General features: G+C 39.0%; 1 protein-coding gene across 12 annotated transcripts in view; it reads left to right on the top strand.

Annotated features, from left to right (window-relative positions):
- Positions 1–21015, top strand: part of KMT2C (lysine methyltransferase 2C) — a 159582-nt gene that overhangs the window by 55692 nt on the left and 82875 nt on the right. For all 12 annotated transcript variants that reach the window (XM_079996271.1, XM_079996270.1, XM_079996275.1 and 9 more), the window contains exon 6: positions 982–1091. In XM_079996271.1, the coding sequence (XP_079852397.1) occupies positions 982–1091 (110 nt within the window). The remainder of the gene's footprint in view (positions 1–981; positions 1092–21015) is intronic.

Below are 21015 nucleotides of genomic sequence, written 5' to 3'. Positions count from 1 at the left end.
AGAACATTCTTTCATTCTAAGGATAAAATTATGTCCTTAGAGAGAGACAGAATACTTATTTCCCTACTTTGCTATAAGTGGTTGTGGATCAAACTTAAAGTTATTTGAAAGACCTGGAGTTCTTAACAAATTAAAAATGATAATTTTCTTCTCCAGTCATTATGTTGGTTTATCATAGGGGTCAGCAAACTTTTTCAGCAAGGGCTGGTCCACTGTCCCTCAGACCTTGTGGGGGGGGGGGGGCGGACTATATTTTGAAAAGAAAACAAAATTGAACAAATTCCTATGCCCCACAAATAACCCAAAGATGCATTTTAAATAAAAGGGCACATTCTACTCATGTAAAAACCCTCTGATTCCTGGACTGTCCGCAGGCCAGATTTAGAAGGTGATTGGGCCGGATCCAGCCCCTGGGCCTTAGTTTGCCTACCAGTGTGGTGTAGTGGTTAACAGTGGCGTAGCGTGGGGGGTGCAGGGGGGCCGGCCGCACCGGGCGCAACATCTGGGGATTAGGGTTAGGGGGCGCAAATCCACGGGTTAGGGGGTGCAAATTACTTGCCTTGCCCCGGGTGCTGACAACCCACGCTACGCCACTGGTGGTTAAGAGTGGTAGTCTCGTAATCTGGGGAACCAGGTTCACGTCTCCGCTCCTCCACATGCAGCTGCTGGGTGACCTTTGGGCTAGTCACACTTCTTTGAAGTCTCTCAGCCTCACTCACCTCACAGAGTGTTTGTTGTGGGGGAGGAAGGGAAAGGAGAATGTTAGCCGCTTTGAGACTCCTTAAGGGGAGTGAAAGGCGGGATATCAAATCCAAACTCCTCCTCCTCCTCCTCCTCCTCCTCTTCTTCTTCTTCTTCTTCTTCTTCTTCTTCTTCTTCTTCTATGGTTTAGCAGATGCTATCTATACATTTTCCCTTTTGCTGTTCTGCAGCAAAAAGCTGTAAAACTAATCCATTCATTTGCTGATCATCATATGTTAGGTTACTGCTGGGCTCATCACCGCTGTGCGGAATGGTCACTTGGAATTTGCCAGACTGAAGAGCATCTACCAGTGAGTGTGGACAAAGCTGTTGTCTCAGGGAGCACAAAAGTGAGTTCAAAGTAATTAAGATTCCATCATTTAAAATAATCATTCTATTATAAAATGTTACAATTGCAGAAAAAGCATCCCTAATGGAGTATTGATTATTTGAAAATATGTTTTCCTATTTCTGAATTGTGTCACTTTCAAATATTAATTTGGGTGGTAGATCCAATGAAGACAGAAAAGGAGTATTGTGTTTGTTCTAGTAGCAAACCCAACTGGCAAGTTCTTCCATGGATTAAATATTCAAAAAAAAAGCTAGAGTTAGCGGGTGCTTGATTCATTTCTACTGCTGATCTAAATGGCTCTATTTCTGTTCCCAGTAAATGCAACTATATCACTCTGCTCATATATCAGTATTAAACATGGTTTATTGTCACAAGAATGAGCCTGTGCAAGCCTTGACATCAAATGCTTTCTCCTCACCTTTATGCTTCTGGCATGGTCACAGGGAAGAATTTGAAGCTTTTGTTATGATTGTTTTTATTAACCATCGTTCCTTTTTGTTTTTGAACTTTAAACTGTGGTTGATCTTAACTATTGTTTGTTGATACAAGCCCATTTCATGACCCATGGCTTGAAGCTGGCATGCTTTAAACAAATCATACTTAAGATAAGCCAACATTTGTCAGGTTTGGATCACATGATAAGCTGCACTTAATCTAAAATCAAAGCAAAATCTTTTGAACCTGTTAGAATGGAGTATGCAAGCTGAAGACCCATGCAGACTTTACCCATGGTTTGTGTTATCCTTCAAATGAAGCCTATGTGTCCCTAAGGTGAGACAACCATGTAGTAATTTCCCATATTTCCTCCCAACAACCAAAGCTCCAAAGAGGCACAACTTCAGGTTGAGTCCTCCAGGTGTTTTCTGCATTTTGAAGTACCCAGAGATTTTGATCCAGCAGATTTACTGGCTTGAAACATTGTATTTAGTTTTCAGTAACTGTGAACACTACTGTAAATAAATGATTTTACAAAAAAAACACCCTTTTTTAACTTGGAACAAAGAAGGCTATAGTGAGATATGATGAAGATTTTCTAGGGTAAATAAGGAAAAATATCTTTATGAACAAATTTTAAATTATTTGTCCATACCGTGTCTTCACAATTATACTGATAAAAAGAGTATAATAAGGCTTGTTTGTGAATCATTTTTTGAGATACAGTGGAACCTCGAGTTGCAGACGTAATCTGTCCCGGAGGCACGTCCGCAACTCAAAGCGTTCACACCCAGAAGTGCTGCGCATGCGCACGGCGTGATTTAGCATTTCTGCGTGATTTAGTGCTTCTGCGCATGCGCGAGCGGTGCAACCCGGAAGTAACCGTTCTGGTACTTCTGGGTTGCCACATGACGCAACTTGAAAAGACGTAACTTGAAGCGGATGCAACATGAGGTATGACTGTATTTGAAACACTTTTTCATAAGTTCTATTCTCTGACTCTAGACATTCCCCTTCCTCCAAAAAATATCCCAATTGGTTGGAATTTTACTGTGGTTTGGAATCTTACTGTTCTGATGACAGTATTTTGGATTTTATATGTGCACAGATAACTGTACTTAAAGGTTTTTGATATGTAGTAAAAGTAGTGCATAGGTTGTTTGAACTTGGCTAATTTTTCATATATTATTATTATTATTTTGTCTTGCATGATAAGCCATGAAAGCTTAACCCTAAATGTCATATGGCAAGAACATTTCTGTTCTATTTGGAAGGTTTTCCACGTCATTCTCATTGGTTAGAATCCAAAGCGATAGCATTAATCAGGGTCTAATAGGAGATTTGGGTGCTCTTCTGTTTTTGGGACCACTGATCCTGAATGGTGAAGGAACTTCTATGCTCACAGCTGATGCAGTTCCTCTCAACAAATGTTACTGGAGTGGTGTAGGGCTTGGGGTAGGGCTTGACTATTTGTGGAAGAATGGAAGCCCTATGGGGAATATGTGAAAAACATCCTAATCAGATGAAATCACATGCAGGATTTGAAACATGAGTAGAGGAAGAAAAATGACAATATTTGAAATAAAAGAATATGTTTTAGGTGGAATGTCTATTAGAATGTGGTATGTAGATGGGATGGGATTCAGAACAGCATGGAAGAAAAGGCAGGAAGTCAAAGTTTAAAGTGAAATGTAAAACAAACTTGAACGCTGGAATTTAAAGCTTATAAAGTTTGATATTAAAAAAAGTTTAATAAAAATCAGGTTCCATTCTCTAGTAAAGTATGAGTTGAAGAATATAGTCCTACTTCAAAAAGACATATTGTTTAGTAGTTAACATGCCATGCTTTTTTTATCTAGTTGAATAGCAAGAGTAGTTCACTATAGTAATTTCCTTCAGAGTATTCCACTTTCCCAAGGGACATACTTTGCTTCTGTTGCTAATCAAAACGATTGGCCAACCCACAGTGCTCTGCTCCAGGAAAGTTTATGATAACTAAAGATATTGCTGTTTTCAGTTTAGTGTTAAAATGTTAATGCATAGTGTGTGTTTTCCCTCTGAGCAAGTCTGTTAAACTACTTCTGAGACTGGTAAGGTCCTTTACTTCTATGCTTTTTATCAACTGATGCCAATAATTTAGCACATGGCCTGTTCTTTGAAAATCCTTGGTGAAACATCATGTGCATACAGTAAATGAGACTTAATAAGAAAAATGGCATTTCATTTAGTTTAATCAGTTTAGTTTTTAGAGAAAGTCTCAGACAGTCAATAAGGATTGCTTATCCTATTACTTACTCTGGAGTAGTTCCTTTGAGAATGCATTGACAGCACTAGCCATCTGTTTAGTGCTGCATGTACAGACCCAATGCATCACTGGGAATTCAACACAGCATTATTCTGCACATAGAGGTTCCACTTCAATAGGTATCCTGATCGCTCTATTGTTGAAAGATGTCTGTCATTGTCATCATCTTCATCATCCATTTTTTGTAACATACCTACTTTTCATTCTACAAATTCAGTTGAATATTAAAAACACAAATCTTGCACATTAACAACTGTTCTCAGTTGCTACTGCTCATTCAGATATGCTTGAACAATGAAGTACCATTGTAGATTCATTGCCCTGACAGGCGTGCCATTGTAGTCTACAAAATATTTTTAGTTATTCCAGGTTGAATTCAAGCCATGTACTTGCTTGCTTGTTTTACAGGTGCTAGCAGTATGGGGTCATTTCATTCTAAGATATTTTGGCATTGTCCACCAATAAGAAAAAATAGCTTTATTTCCTCCACTGAAGTGCTGCTTCTGATTTCTTAGTAAAGTGCCAAGAGAATGTCCTGTAGGAAATATTCTGTGTGAATGCACTCTTGGCAATGAAGTAGGAAAGCAGAGGCAGTCTTGTAAGAGTTTTCACTTGCTTTTCTTAACTTCAGTACTATGGAAAAGCGCCCTTTCTTGAACTCTACATTTTGTATGTCAGGGTACTAGAATGAAGGAAGAGAGGTTGTTGCTACAAAGAAATTTCAAAGAAAGTTTGATGCTGAATAAGATCAGAAGTACAATGAAAGCTTGGAAGCTTAAATGCTTTGGAAAAAGACAGAATAGACAAGGGCATCCAGAGAGAAACTGACAGAGAAACCACAAAAATACAAATAAAAAAGCTTGAAAGACCCCATCAGAGATGCATAAAAGGACTTATGTTCCTGAAGGAATTTCCACTGTACGCTTCCTTTATGCACTAGCACTTAGCAAAGCTGTTTTCTCTGTGTACCCTGAATTAACATATTATCATTGAGTTTTAAGCATTTTTATTTGTTCTTGCATAAATTGAGTAGGAAGCACTTAAAAAAATAATAATGGCCAAAATAAAGTACTACTTTTTCTTTTCAGACGCTTCCTTTAAAATTGCTAGAGGTCACAGCCCTGAAATAGGGGATTGAGATTGCTCTTCCTCACCTGGTCTTGTGGTCTTTTAGTTTGTTTACTTTTCAGCACAGGTGTTGCATGTATCTACCAATTTTCTTTTAAGCAAGCCCAGGATATGCTTCTGAATACCAGTTGTTGAAAACTACAGGAGGAGAGTATGCACTTGTGCTCATGTTATGCTCTCTTGTTTCCCACAAGCATCTGATTGGCCACTGTGAGAACAGAATACTGGGCAAGATGGGCCATTGGCCAGATCCAGCTGGATGCTATTATGTTCTTACGATGCTATTTGGATGTGATTTTGTGATAAATTTTGGTGGTGAATTTGGACTGGAGTGCTGGTTCACTCAGAAGTTAATTGATTTGAGCATCTTGGGTGGATTTTTAGTTCATTTAAAGATTAGTATACTACTTTTCAATGTTGTAATGAGGACTTACATTTCAACAGTAGTGTTAGGCGTCATTTTGACACGATCTACTTAGTTTGTGGGACGCAGGTGGCGCTGTGGGTTAAAGCCTCAGCACCTAGGGCTTGCCGATCGAAAGGTCGGCGGTTCGAATCCCTGCGGCGGGGTGCGCTCCCGCTGCTCGGTCCCAGCGCCTGCCAACCTAGCAGTTCGAAAGCACCTCCGGGTGCAAGTAGATAAATAGGGACCGCTTACCAGCGGGAAGGTAAACGGCGTTTCCGTGTGCGGCTCTGGCTCTGGCCAGAGCAGCGATGTCATGCTGGCCACGTGACCCGGAAGTGTCTCCGGACAGCGCTGGCCCCTGGCCTCTTGAGTGAGATGGGCGCACAACCCCAGAGTCTGTCAAGACTGGCCCGTACGGGCAGGGGTACCTTTACCTTTACTTTACTTAGTTTGTAAATATTTGGTGACCATATTTGACTTGAATATAGAAGACATGTAATATGGCTTCTAGAATATGTTCTTTTAATATTTACATTTATTATGTCTTCTGTGCTCACTTATATTGTTCAGTGATGCATTTAAGAAAATGTTCTTTTGTTATATTCCAAATGGGAGTCAACAGCTGGGAAAACTGATTATTAATGATAAGCAATAAAACTAGCTGTGCATGAAGTTGTGCTGTATGCAGAAATAAATACTGAGAAACTAATTTTATCTTAATTACTTATCGTAATACAGTAATGTAGTAATCTTAATTACTTATAGTTACAAACTATAGGAGATTTGTAAGTAATTGGAAGTAGGCAGTGTGTCACTTCTCAATCAGTAGTGAACAGTTGAAGGAAATGGGTTCAAAGAATAATTCCAGCACCTTATAGATTTATATAGGAGGAAAGGATATATAGGTGTGGTGTTGTAAAGTGATTTGAATATAATATGAGAGATGGGTTTTTAAAAACCCACCTTGGCTGAACTGAGCAACCATAGATAAGCTTTATTATTCCACTTTGGTACTACCTCTTCTGTATAATATTGGTACGATCAAAGTTGCCTGTATTACAGGGTTGTTTCAAGCATGGGACGGCTTTTGAATGCATAGGAAAAGCCCTATATAAATACTGACCCATAACTATAATAATGAAGAAGAAGGTGTAGTATGGTAAGGGAATTGCACATAAACCTGCACTGTGTATTTCTGATTGTTCATAAACGACTTCCAGTAGCTTCTATGTGTTGATTTGCCTTTCAAAGGCATTGAGTCACAAATGGTATATAGGTAGCATTGTTCCAGTATAGAGGTAACTGGCATGGTATCCTCCGATGTTTTGATCTACAGCTCCCATCATTCCTGACAATTCATGTGAAGCTGGGGCTGATGGGATTTGTAGTCTAAAAATCTTGTGGGCATCATATTGGCTACCCTGTTTGAGTAAGATAAACCTGGGAATCTGCACCCCCCTGCGTCTCAGTGAATCTGCACCCATATTCATGTATATTGTTTTGTTTTTCTACATACATCCAATAGTGGCATCCAATAGAAACCTACACAAAGAACACAGACCTTTGGTTCTGTTCTCTTTTTTTTAGTTACAGCAGCATTCACTGGAGATTTGTGAGCACTGAACAGTTCTTCTATATGCTTGGAACTCATGTCATGTGAGCAAATCAGTTACTGAGTTGTTAGAATATTAAAAGGCACTTATTAGGTGGGTTGTGGTAAGAGATGCATTTTTATAATTTTAAGAAAAATAATTGGTTGGAGTGGATTCATGCATCTATTACATCAGACTGCCTTGGCATCTTGAAAATGTTTGCTCCCTGTCAGATCTGGACTCCCATGATGGATATGTTTTCTGGAAAAGGTCGGCCATGGCAGCAGTGTTCACTCATCTGAAAAACAAAAAGGTCAAAGTACTTGGGTGGCAGGTAAAGTAAAGCTAGAAGGCGGGCGTTGCATACTAGTATAAGGGCCTCATAATCAGAGTCTCTTAATTTTATTTGGACCTGTTCCGTGCATTAACATTGGCAGTTCATTTATTTTGTCTGCTGCAAAAATGTCAACCTTATTAAGCACTATGTGGTTATTTGGTATTCTATCCACTTCATTTCACTTTTTTAATTGGACAAAATCAAGGTTGTGGTATTACTACCTCCTTTCATCACGGGTCCTAGCATTAAATTGCTGACCACTGCTGAAGTATCTGGAATCTGACATATGCCTAAACTAATTAAGCAGCATAGCCTTTCGAAAACAGGAGGCAAGTGGTTTTGTTTTGCTCACATCATTGTTAACCACTAGAAATTAATTGAACCTACCTTATCTTGGTTATTTTATGTTAAACTGTATTAATTGCTAATTGCTACTATAAAGTGGCAATCATTTTTAATACAATCATACAATATTTTTCATAGATTTAAAAAATACCAAATAACACGCATAACAAAAAATGTCACACTTATTATCTATCTATCTATCTATATTTATTTATTGTTTATTTTCGTTATAGTTGGCTCTATTCTTTCAAGCAAAAAACCTGGTTAAATCAACACAGGCATATCTAACATAATAAGCTTTCCATGTTCCTGATTCATAACGTATTGCACAGCCAAAAGAAAGAAGGGGATGCCTTAAAAATTTGAGGGAAAGGATGTTGTGCTGTGCCCATGTTGTTGGTTTCACTGCTGACTCCACCTCTCAGTAGTTTCTAGTATTAATCGATATGAGATTCTTCTGAAATCACCAGTAAAGGGTAGGTCTTGGGGACACTGTGCTCCAGTGGTTCTTTTCTGTCTAGTGAGTTGATTCCAGAAGGTGTTGCAAGGGAACCTCTGCCTGGCCCATAGCATTTGTGCACTGGGGTTCTGCAAGATTCCATATCCCATGCTATCTAATGCTAAAAGATGTGCTAGGAAAAAATGTAGGCGATGCCCAGCTCTGCTTACCTAAACCAGGTAAGGTAGTGAAAGTTCTGAACAGGTGCCTTGTAACTTGAAGCTAGACCAGATGAGGACTATGTTGGTGGGTTGCAAAAATTATTGTATTAATTAATATTCAGCCTGTTTCTATAGGATTTGACCCTTCCAGAAAGATCAGGTCTGCAGTTTGGATGTGCTTTTTAGATCCAAATCTGCAGTTGCATGTGCAAGTGGCATCTGTAGCCTAAAAGCACCTTTCATTGGTTAGCTAGCAGGAGTTCTTCTGAATTAACTTGATCTTGCCATGATAACTCTGCTTTGATAACATCAAGGTTTATTGATAATAATTTTTATTTTTCAATTACAATCCAGTAATAGCCTCATTATAACAATACCAATTTATAATACAATAATTAATACCAATCGTTCAAATACTGAATTTTATAATTTCAATAAAGTGGGCCCCCCACGTGCCCGATTTAATGAATTGATTATTTGGTTAATTTCTGCTTTCCAAAATCTTATTGATTTCCATTCCATTTCAGTCATAATAATAATCCCTTATACAATATTAATAACTTCTATTCGTGTTGACACATTAAATCATTTCTAAAGGTACAAGTGAGGAACTCAAACTATATCCTTGTTCTTGCTGTGTGTGGCAATTATTCTGTCCATGGTGTTTCTTCCTGTCCTTGTAAGATGTTATATCTCTCATTCCCCTGGTTGTTGCTGTTATCCATCATGCCTTGGGCGGAGCTGATATCCCATTGTTCCAGAAATTTCTCCATCGCTCTGTCCCATGCTTAATTGTTTTGCAACTTTAACATTAGCTGCAAAAGTCACTCTGTCCCAATAAATAACCTGTTTTCACCATTTTTCCTCTCAGTCTGGAGAGAAGAGCCGTCTGTAAAACTGCAGATGACTCAGTAAAGAACCTTATCAGTTCCTTAGCAGTTAACAGACTCCTTTCATCCTTCCTACCAACTGAAGATATATGAGCAATTATACTTCCAATTAAATTAAATTCCAAGTCCTCTTAGCATTATTGAGTTCGCTCCATAAATAATAAAGGATGTGGAAGAGTCAGCTCTAAGTTTCCATTGTAAACCTTTTGCAAAATAGAGCTTACCTCCCCTTTTCCTTTTTTTACACCCATGGTTCCAGTTGATGTTATATTCCATATTTAAAATCCAATTTCTTCCATCTTTGCTTGTACAAATATAATTTGAACTAACATTCAGAGGAGGGTCGCCAAATCATAAATGTAGAGAAGAAAACTTTAAAGAAATCATAGGCTACCCCCCCACCGTCTTTTGCATTGAATGACGTCTTATCTCAAGTTCAAACCTTAAAGTCCTTGCTGTTGGTTTTGTTCTGCGGTTTGTGATCTCATCTCTTCTAGCACATGCCTGTACCTTAGCCCAGTTAAGAACCTCTGCTTCTTAATGGTGGTGTTGGAGGCTTTTCGGCAGGTGAAGTGCTTTTGCACTCAGCGCCTCCCTGCCCCCTGCATTCCATGCCAGAGCGAGAGCCAGGTACCGGGATGAACTGCAAGTGAAGCCCATTCCCCACCCCACCCCAATCCCTGGGGGGAATTTGCAAGGATAATTGCCTCCAATCATCCTTGTTTTTCCTTCGCCAACAATCTCCTGCTATTGTGGGGTCCGTCTCTATTAAGGCAAAGCAGAACCAGAAGCCAATTACATCGAAGTTTAAAGTACTGCAGTCTTATGTCCAGGACTGCCTCTGAATACTGTCCAGAAATTTTCCACTCGTATAGAACATAGCCACCAGGTTGTTATGTAGGGCTCTTAGGTCTGAGTATCTCTCTCCAGTGCTTAAGGACTTGCACTACCTGCCAGTTTGTCTCTAGGCACAATTCAAACAGCTGTTTTTAACCTTTAAATCCAGCCATGGACTAGGGTATGTTACGGACTGCCCGTGTGCGTGTGTGTGTGCTCATGTTCTGTTCCATCTGCTTACACTTTTTGCTGCTAAGTTAGGTAGCCAGGCAGGCAGACCCTTTTCTGGGATTGCAACTAGACTATGAAATCACCTCCCCAGTTTCATTTGGCAGCCACTCACTGTATTATTTAGGTGCCAGTTAAAAAAGAAAACCTTTTATTTACCAAGGCCTTTGGCAGCATTTGAAATTATCTCTCCCTCTGTGGATTTTGGTATTTTCTACAATTGTATAGTTTTGTTCATTCTGTTTCAGTTACACTGTGGAGCTTTGGCACCCCCACCCCACCCCTCACCCCTTCAGGCACACTAGGTGCTTTATGTTTAGTCAGAAAAGTGAGATAAAGCTGTATTGGGACAATATGTGAGCTTGCAGATCTTGATGTATTTAATTAGTGTAACTTTCTTAAAAACACATCTTTGTGAATATGCTTAAAAAATTCCAACATTCCCCATACCTTTTAAATACAATTGTCTCATACGGGGGGGGGGGGCAAAACTGGGAGAGAGTGCAAATGACCTTCTTGCTGTAATGGGCAATGGTTCTTGGGGTAGAATAAACATGGGTCTTCCATATGGTAGCTTTAATAGCACTTAAATTAAGAGCAATGGAAACATCACAGATATAAGCCCTTAAAAATTACCAGCTATAATTTCTACCAATTGAACAATGTGTATTATGAAATAAATGATTTTTAGTTTGGAATGCAAAGTTAACTGAATGCAAAATTAAGAAACAGATGGAGAAGAATTAATATGGTTTGTTTTACTCCTGGGTGAGGGCATCGTGTGTGGTTGTAAAAATGTCATTACACTTCAGAAACCAGGAAGCAAATAGAATTTGCAGTTGTGCACATCTGTTTTGGGACATAGTTAAAGGATTGGAGAATCAATGTTTTCAAATATTTATCAAAACTATACAATTTACTTAACAGTTAATTGCTTCAGCTAAGAATCATGCTTAATGTACTGTGGAATTCAGTACAGAAAGTGGGCAAATGTGTTTAGTCCCCCCAGGAAATGCTGAATAAGGCTAGTCTTAATACATGTTGAAAGCTCATGCAGCAATTAAGTTATTTAAATTTTTAAGTTGTAAAATAAAGAAATGGAAAATAATTGAAAAAAATAGAGAGTGTGGAAAGTCGTCCCAGTGTGTCCTCTCCTTCTTTATCCATTTGTAGATCTAAAATACAACAAAATGCTTCAGAAAAATAATATACAGGCATACCTTGTTTTATTCCACTTCACATTATTGTGCGTTGTGGATATTGCTCCTTATGAGGATGCTGGTGCAGCCTGGCCCTCCACTGCCCCTCTTCTAGCCACGGGAGTGGAGCTGGCTAGGATTGGAGCTGGGTTTTTCCCCCTGCTGTCCCTGCAGCCAGTGGGGCCTGGCTTAATATAATACAGTATAGTATAGTGTGAGCTTAATTTTTATATGGACTGGGAAACTTTTTTTAAAAAAAGTGAGACTTGCTTTATTGTGATACTCACTTTATTGCGGTGATCTGGCACTGAACCTGCAATATCTCTGAGGTATGCCTGTACCGTGGATGAATTTGTTTGATTAATGTGGTCAAGCTGAGCAGCAGACAGATTAAATTTTACATAGCTTTTAATAGGTTAGAAATTACAATAATGTTTTAACATTTGCTATCTTAATTGCTTTATATGGGTGCAATATAGACAAATTAGCTGTAAAAGTTGGCTTATGGCAAATCAGTACTGTTTGGAGAGAACCCAATTTAGCATTAAGGTCCTGACTGGGAGAATAGGAAAAAGGTATGCAAAAGGCATTTATAATAGAGAAAAAGGGAAGTCACCACAAAGGGATAGATAAGGGAATTTTTCCTCTCTAGAAGACCTGCTATGTATTAGTTATATCCAGCAGCCAGAAGCTCTCTTTGTAATTAAGAACTTCTTTTGGGCTCACTCAACCCCTTTTCCCTTTCACTATGGACTTCCATGACATCAGATGAATAAGTTTTGTATTGTGAAGAATCATATGACATCCTGAGTTCCTATCACATTCCGCTTAAGCACTTTCCTTCATTCTAGCTGGAATAAAAGGAAAGAATGATCTCTGCCTCTGTTTCTTCTTTGCTCAGGTGCCTTTTTTATTTTTTCGTTTTCCTTCATGACAGAAATTGAAGCGCCAGCTCCTCCATCTTGGGGAAAATGGCAAAGCTGGGAAAAAAGGGAAAGAGTAATCAGGCTAGAATTGCTCTCTTTTTGGTTCTCTTGACTGATCTATGGAAACTTATTTAATTAAACAATGGCAGAATTGTATCTACTTATTCCTATGGGTTACCATGAGTCAACAGTCTGATGTTGCAGCAAAAAAGGTAATGCTATTCTAGACTCTATCAAGGGAATTAATAGTCCCACTCTATTCTGCCTTGATCAGACCAGTCCTGGAGTACTGTGTCCAGTTCTGTGCCACACACTTTGGGAAGGATATTGACAAGCTGAAATGGCAACTAAGATGATAAAGGGTATGGAAACTAAGCCTTATGAGGAATGGTTGAGGGAGTTGGGTCTGTTTAACCTGGATAAGAGCAGACTGAGAGGAGATATGATGGCCACCATCAAATACCTAAAGGGCTGTTGCATGGAAGATGGAGCCGTCTTGTTTTCTCCTGCTCCGGAGGATAAGACCTGAGCCAATGTTTTCAAGTTACAAGGAAGGAGATTTCAATTAAACCTCAGGAAGAGCATTCTGACAGTAAGAGCTGTTAGACAGTAGAATGGACTCTCCTTCCTTAGGGGTTTTTTTAAAAGCAGAGGCTGGGTGGCCATCTGTCACAAATGATCTAGTTGAGATTCCTTCACTGCAGGGGGCTGGACTAGATGACCCTTGGGGTCACCTCCAACTCTACAATTATATGTTTCTTTTTTAAAAAAAATAATATTCATTCGAATTTTAAAGATTACAACAAGAAAAAAGAGAAAAAATAAAAATAAAAAGACAGAAAAAATACAAACAATTAAAAAAGAACAGATCAAACCTTTACATAGCTTTCTTTCCTTTACTTATTTCCTTGACCTCCTCACACCTCCCATTTTTGTATTCTAATTCAATTTGTTATTTCAGCAAATCCTTCCAACCTTGTTTTTATCTTAATAATTTGTCTTAATATACTATAATTTTACATTCTCTCTTTCACCAATTCATTTTTACTTAATCCTTTGTCATTTCTACTAAAACCACATAATTTTCTTTTCCCAACCTCTTTCTAGCAATCCTTAATTTTACAATATTTTTGAAGATAAACTTTAAATTTTTTCCAATCTTCTTCCACCGATACAATTATATGTTTCTAAGTAGAAGGAAAGATAGAATGCATGGCTGGAACAAAATGTGTGAAACAGCCAGGAAACCAGGAAGAAACTGAAAAAAAGATATGGGAGAAAATAGGCCATTGTTATCTATATGGAAGATACGGGTGCTGGGTCTTAATTTTCTAGTTAGTTCAGTAGCACTAAGCAGAATATTTATCCAAGACAAATAACATGTCAAAACTGTTAGTTTTGCACTAACCATGGAAAAATGCTTGTTCTGAGAGCTTGCTTTCTTGATCATGCAAAACCAAGTTTTGTTCTGCCGAATAAAGGTGTCTGCTAAGAGGCATCTTTAGCCAATCTCAAATGCCCTACCTGCGGCTGCTTTAAATTCCATTCAGTTAGTTGTGCAGTGTGCTTTGACATTTCCTGATTTTTTTTCCTTCAAAAAATGTCCTTATGAAATATTTCTGTGCTTCAGAATTGCAGTGGTAGCTTTTATGTAACACACCTTTAAAAACATTTTAATCGTGTGCTGTTTGAACTCTTCTTTGTTAAAGGTCAGGCAGAGTTACAATAACAACATACTTGAGCTCCTTGGATCATAACTTCTAGTCTCGTTGCTTCAGCAGTGCTTCTGCTGCAGGGAAAAAAATAAGCCTTCCAGTCAGCAGCTGTTGTAAAACTTCCCTGTGGGGATTTATTTGTGTATGCTGATTTCCTTATGTGTTTTTTTTCTTATTCAGATTTCATAAACCACATTGTTTATAAAAGTGGTTTTCTTGCTAAGTTTCCAAATGCTTCTAATTGCCGACATGGTTTTTTACCATGTGTTGTAAGGGTTCACTTCAATGCCTTAAATCAACATGTGTGAGGCATTTTTCACTGTTTCTCAAGTTTATCCAGATTGTTCTCATTTCTGAAAATCTAATTTTATGCAATCCCCTTGCGTAAAATTTGGCTGATAACTTGAGGAGGAAACAGTGTGAAGTTGAGGGGGTCATTGCTGCTAACCTGATTGCCCAATGGAGTTAAAAGACTGTCAAACAAATAAGTAAGTAGGTTACAAAAGTTATATGCGTTTGTAATTATTGTACTTTTTAAAAACAGGAACTCCTTTTAAATTGGCTGTGTGCGTTTTTTTTAAATAATGGAAACCATATACGTTGGAAGTTTGGGGTAAAAAATTCCAGTATCCACAGTGCAGTTGTATTTGAATATGATGCATATTGAATATGGCCACCTACAGCATTTTAAATGGAAATGTAACAAATAATATCAATAATATCAATTTTATTTTCACTGGAATATTTTCAGTGGCTGTCCCTAGACTTTGGAATTCCCTGCCCAGAAAAATCTGTCTTGCTTCTGTCTTGTTGGTCTTCTATCACAGTGTGAAAACTTTCCTTTTAGGAAAATATTTGGTTATTGGTGAACTTTAGCTGAAGGGCTTTTGATACAATAGTTAAGATTCCCCCCCCCCCCGGCTTATGTTTCTCTTTTATAGTAATGATTTTATGTGTTTTATTCTATCTTGAGAGTGTTTTGTGGTATTTTAATTTAATGCTTTTTTTATTAGCCACTCTGAACCTTTTTTTAAAAAAAACCTGTGATATAAACTTTTTTTAAAATAAATATATTGCTACACAGTTTAACTGCACTCTAACATACTAGACAAATTGTTGCTATGTACAGGTTGGATGTCAGTGGCTGAACAAAGTAAAGCTTGATACATTATAGTGATTTTATTAAGAATTCAGCAAAATGGCAAGGTATTTTAATTGAGTTATGAAGTAGTGATTTCCAGACTGAAGTTGACCTTCCTAAGGAGACATACTCAGAGTATATGAGTAACTTAAAAAGTGGCACCATTTCATTCTTCAATTGTGGAGAGAATTCTGCTTATGGGAGATTAGGGTATAAGCGTCTCAGAAGCCATTGGCACATTGAGAGACAATGGTCTGCCATTAAAGCAGGAAGCCTTGAACTGAGGTTAATAGAGAGGTACAGGAAATGGCAGCACCTCCCTGAAGGTTACTTCCTGCTTTTGCCTTATGTGTGAATGTCACCAGGGTTGCAAGGAAATGTGCTTCCTTCTCTCCCAACTATCCCTATCCCTTGTGGGAGGAGTTGATGGCCCAGAGCTTCAGAATTGGCCAGGATCTAAGGCAAGGTCAGGACCCTGGACAAGGATCAAGGTGCTAATTCAGAGTTCAGTAGGTTCAGGACCACGGTTAGCACTCCTGCAGCTGAGGCAAATGGAGGAGGCTGTCTTGACACTGACCTAAGGAACTGCCAAAGCTTTTTAACATGTGTATGTTGAATTTTAAATTATACCATGTTGTTAGGTGCAGCACTTTATAGCAATCTGTAATGTGTGTTGCTCAGTTTATTTGTGTACTGCATTCCAATTTGCTTTAGCTTTTCACTAATTAGAATTGGTCCTGCAGTGTGCCTAGGCATGCTGTTGTTGCAGACAGTAGAAATCCCATGGAGGAAAAGAACTGAATTCTGCAGTCTATTGCATATTATTCAATCTGTTAATTATTTCCTCACTTCATTTGCGTATGCCCAATTGTGAAAAAAAAGATGATTTAATGGAAGGTGGAAATATAATAGTCCCTATGCAAAGCATCTCTTGAATTATCACTACAATTGAAATAATTTGATATGTAAAATTTAAAATGTCTGGTCTAGATAGTAAAGTTTAATGTCCCCACACTGAGTGCTGTATCTGGACAGTTAATGGGTCAATGCTTTTTTATGCAGCTGTTGACTTCTTCTAGGCAACAAGGTTTCAAGCGATGGGGATTTATTTGGTCTTTACTAATACTCCAAGGAGTCGATGGTCCAGTCATTTGAAGCTTCCTGACAAAGGGTATCTCCTTGGTGTATAGGGGATGAAGTCCTGATTTTGGAATCTGTATACAGTATGAGAATTTCTGGTCTGGGACCACAACATCAGTTAATGGACTGCTTATTTTTAAAGGCTGCTGTTCTTACTTGATTGTTGTGACTGACAGTATCTATCCTCAATTCCTAAGGAATAATCTTACAGCAGTAGAAGTTCAGTGCTAGATTATCCTTCTGTGCTAGGTTAAATTTAAATCCCTATATCCCTGCATGTTGTTGTTTAGTCGTTTAGTCGTGTCCGACTCTTCGTGACCCCATGGACCAGAGCACGCCAGGCACTCCTGTCTTCCACTGCCTCCCGCAGTTTGGTCAAACTCATGTTTGTAGCTTCGAGAACACTGTCCAACCATCTTGTCCTCTGTCGTCCCCTTCTCCTTGTGCCCTCCATCCTTCCCAACATCAGGGTCTTTTCCAGGGAGTCTTCTCTTCTCATGAGGTGGCCAAAGTATTGAAGCCTCAGCTTCACGATCTGTCCTTCCAGTGAGCACTCAGGGCTGATTTCCTTAAGAATGGATACGTTTGATCTTCTTGCGGTCCATGGGACTCTCAAGAGTCTCCTCCAGCACCATAATTCAAAAGCATCAATTCTTCGGCGATCAGCCTTCTTGATGGTCCAGCTCTCACTTCCATACATCACTACTGGGAAAACCATGGCTTTAACTATACGGACCTTTGTTGGCAAGGTGATGTCTCTGCTTTTTAAGACGCTGTCTAGGTTTGCCATCGCCTTTCTCCCAAGGAGCAGGCGTCTTTTAATTTCGTGACTGCTGTCACCATCTGCAGTGATCATGGAGCCCAAGAAAGTAAAATCTCTCACTGCCTCCATTTCTTCTCCTTCTATTTGCCAGGAGGTGATGGGACCAGTGGCCATGATCTTCGTTTTTTTGATGTTGAGCTTCAGACCATATTTTGCGCTCTCTTCTTTCACCCTCATTAAAAGGTTCTTTAATTCCTCCTCACTTTCTGCCATCAAGGTTGTGTCATCTGCATATCTGAGGTTGTTGATATTTCTTCCGGCAATCTTAACTCCGGCTTGGGATTCATCCAGCCCTGCCTTTCGCATGATGAATTCTGCATATAAGTTAAATAAGCAGGGAGACAAAATGCAGCCTTGTCGTACTCCTTTCCCAATTTTGAACCAATCAGTTGTTCCATATCCAGTTCTAACTGTAGCTTCTTGTCCCACATAGAGATTTCTCAGGAGACAGATGAGGTGATCAGGCACTCCCATTTCTTTAAGAACTTGCCATAGTTTGCTGTGGTCGACACAGTCAAAGGCTTTTGCATAGTCAATGAAGCAGAAGTAGATGTGTTTCTGGAACTCTCTAGCTTTCTCCATAATCCAGCGCATGTTTGCAATTTGGTCTCTGGTTCCTCTGCCCCTTCGAAATCCAGCTTGCACTTCTGGGAGTTCTCGGTCCACATACTGCTTAAGCCTGCCTTGTAGAATTTTAAGCATAACCTTGCTAGCGTGTGAAATGAGTGCAATTGTGCGGTAGTTGGAGCATTCTTTGGCACTGCCCTTCTTTGGGATTGGGATGTAGACTGATCTTCTCCAATCCTCTGGCCACTGCTGAGTTTTCCAAATTTGCTGGCATATTGAGTGTAGCACCTTAACAGCATCATCTTTTAAAATTTTAAATAGTTCAGCTGGAATATCATCACTTCCACTGGCCTTGTTATTTGCAGTGCTTTCTAAGGCCCATTTGACTTCACTCTCCAGGATGTCTGGCTCAAGGTCAGCAACCACACTACCTGGGGTGTACGAGCCATCCATATCTTTCTGGTATAATTCCTCTGTGTATTCTTGCCACCTCTTCTTGATGTCTTCTGCTTCTGTTAGGTCCTTACCACTTTTGTCCTTTATTATGGTAATCTTTGTACGAAATGTTCCTTTCATATCTCCAATTTTCTTGAACAGATCTCTGGTTCTTCCCATTCTGTTGTTTTCCTCTATTTCTTTGCATTGCTCGTTTAAGAAGGCCTTCTTGTCTCTCCTTGCTATTTTTTGGAAATCTGCATTCAATTTCCTGTATCTTTCACTATCTCCCTCGCATTTTGCTTGCCTTCTCTCCCCTGCTATTTGTAAGGCCTCGTTGGACAGCCACTTTGCTTTCTTGCATTTCCTTTTCATTGGGATGGTTTTTGTTGCTGCCTCCTGTATAGTGTTGCGAGCCTCCACCCACAGTTCTTCAGGCACTCTGTCCAACAAATCTAAATCCTTAAACCTGTTCCTCACTTCCACTGTGTATTCATAAGGGATTTGATTCAGATTGTATCTTACCGGCCCAGTGGTTTTTCCTACTTTCTTCAGTTTAAGCTTGAATTTTGCTATAAGAAGCTGATGATCTGAGCCACAGTCAGCTCCAGGTCTTGTTTTTGCTGACTGTATAGAGCTTCTCCATCTTTGGCTGCAGAGAATATAATCAATCTGATTACGATGCTGCCCATCTGGTGATGTCCACGTGTAGAGTCGTCTCTTGTGTTGTTGGAAAAGCGTGTTTGTGATGACCAGTTTGTTCTCTTGACAGAACTCTATTAGCCTTTGCCCTGCTTCGTTTTGATCTCCAAGGCCAAACTTACCAGTTGTTCCTTTTATCTCTTGATTCCCTACTTTAGCATTCCAATCCCCTATAATGAGAAGAACATCCTTCTTTGGTGTCACTTCTATAAGGTCTTGTAAGTCTTCATAGAATTTGTCAATTTCAGTTTCTTCAGCACCAGTAGTTGGTGCATAAACTTGGATTACTGTGATGTTAAAAGGTCTGCCTTGGATTCGTATCGAGATCATTCTATCATTTTTGGGATTGCATCCCAGTACAGCTTTCGCCACTCTTTTGTTGACTATGAGGGCCACTCCATTTCTTTTACGGGTTTCTTGCCCACAGTAGTAGATATGATGGTCATCCGAACTGAATTCGCCCATTCCCGTCCATTTTAGTTCACTGATGCCCAGGATGTCAATATTTATTCTTGCCATCTCATTTTTGACCACATCCAACTTACCCAGGTTCATGGTTCTTACATTCCAGGTTCCTATGCAATATTTTTCTTTACAGCATTGGACTTTCCTTTCGCTTCCATGCATATCCGCAACTGAGCGTCCTTTCGGCTTTGGCCCAGCCGCTTCATCAGCTCTGGATCTACTTGTACTTGTCCTCCGCTCTTCCCCAGTAGCATGTTGGACACCTGAGGGGCTCATCTTCCAGTGTCATAACTTTTATATGCCTGTTGTCTTTGTCCATGGAGTTTTCTTGGCAGGGATACTGGAGTGGCTTGCCGGTTCCTCCTCCAGGTGGATCACGTTTGGTCAAAACTCTCCACTATGACCTGTTCATCTTGGGTGCCCTGCTCGGCATAGTTCATAGCTTCTCTGAGTTACTCAAGCCCCTTCGCCACGGCAAGGCAGTGATCCATGAAGGGGATATCCCTGCATACCTAACCCTAACCCTAACTCCCTGATAAGGGAGAAGAGTTTGGCACCTCCCTTTATTTATTTATTTTTTAGGGCAAGTGAAGACCCGGGCTCATTTGTCCTGGGCTATGGTGGCAATTACTTGCAATATCTGTAATCTGAATTACTTGCTATGAGTATCTTTAAAACGTTTACTGTGTTCATCATTTATGACTGATTTGTGTGTATTTAGATTGTTGTACAGTAATTAGGATACTATTAAAGGTATTGTGTTTGTAAATAATTTTAATTTAAAAAACCCTGTTTGCTTCGAAGAACTAAAAACATTGATTTCTCTCGCTTTTAAGTGTTGAAAACTTCAGACACCATAATCTGTTGCATATAACACAAAGTTAATAAATGTATAATCAATGACAAAATGCAAATCTAGAAACAGAAGCTACTTATGCTCCTTTTAATGACATGATACCCTTCAATCCTGTTACAGTGAAAAATGAAATGATTGAAACTATTTGTATCTGTGAGATGGATGATGTGAGATGGATGATGCAGTATATTTTCTGATATATAATGGTATCACATGTTGAGTCATTCCTCATATTTTTCCACAGATACAAGCATGCTAATAAATACTGATGATTTAGGTAGTCTGTCATACTGTTATACAGATATATTCAGTGTAATGATATGTTCTGCTAATATATTCATAATTTTACTTTCCATGGTACATTATTTTTCACCAGGAGAAATATACAATTTTTAGTATCTCTTCCAAGATCTATTTTATTAACTTGTGTACCAATCACAAAACCAATAACATAAAAAGCTAGTGGACATTTAACATACAGAGCACATTGAACATGTTAAGAAAATGCCTAGTCTACATATATGTCTAAAACAATTAGTATAGATGAAGTGAATAATTTATTTAATGGTTTGCTGTAATAAATTTATGAATCACCATACACTATTTTGTTTTGAATTCCATGCTGTGATTTTTTTCTTAAAAGTTATGGCTGGGATAATGAAAGGGACTGAAAAATATATTGTGCTGGATAAATTGTACTGGAATATCTTCAGTCTGAAAACTCCACTGTTTGTGCACAGTCACGCCCTCTGAGTGGATTGTTCATTGTGCAAAACCAAAACCACTAGAG

The sequence above is a fragment of the Podarcis cretensis genome (genome assembly GCF_951804945.1).
Source record: "Podarcis cretensis genome assembly, chromosome: 12".
Taxonomy (NCBI): Eukaryota; Metazoa; Chordata; class Lepidosauria; order Squamata; family Lacertidae; genus Podarcis; species Podarcis cretensis.
Note: the sequence above shows the minus strand (reverse complement) of the source record. Positions and strands in the feature narration are given on the sequence as shown.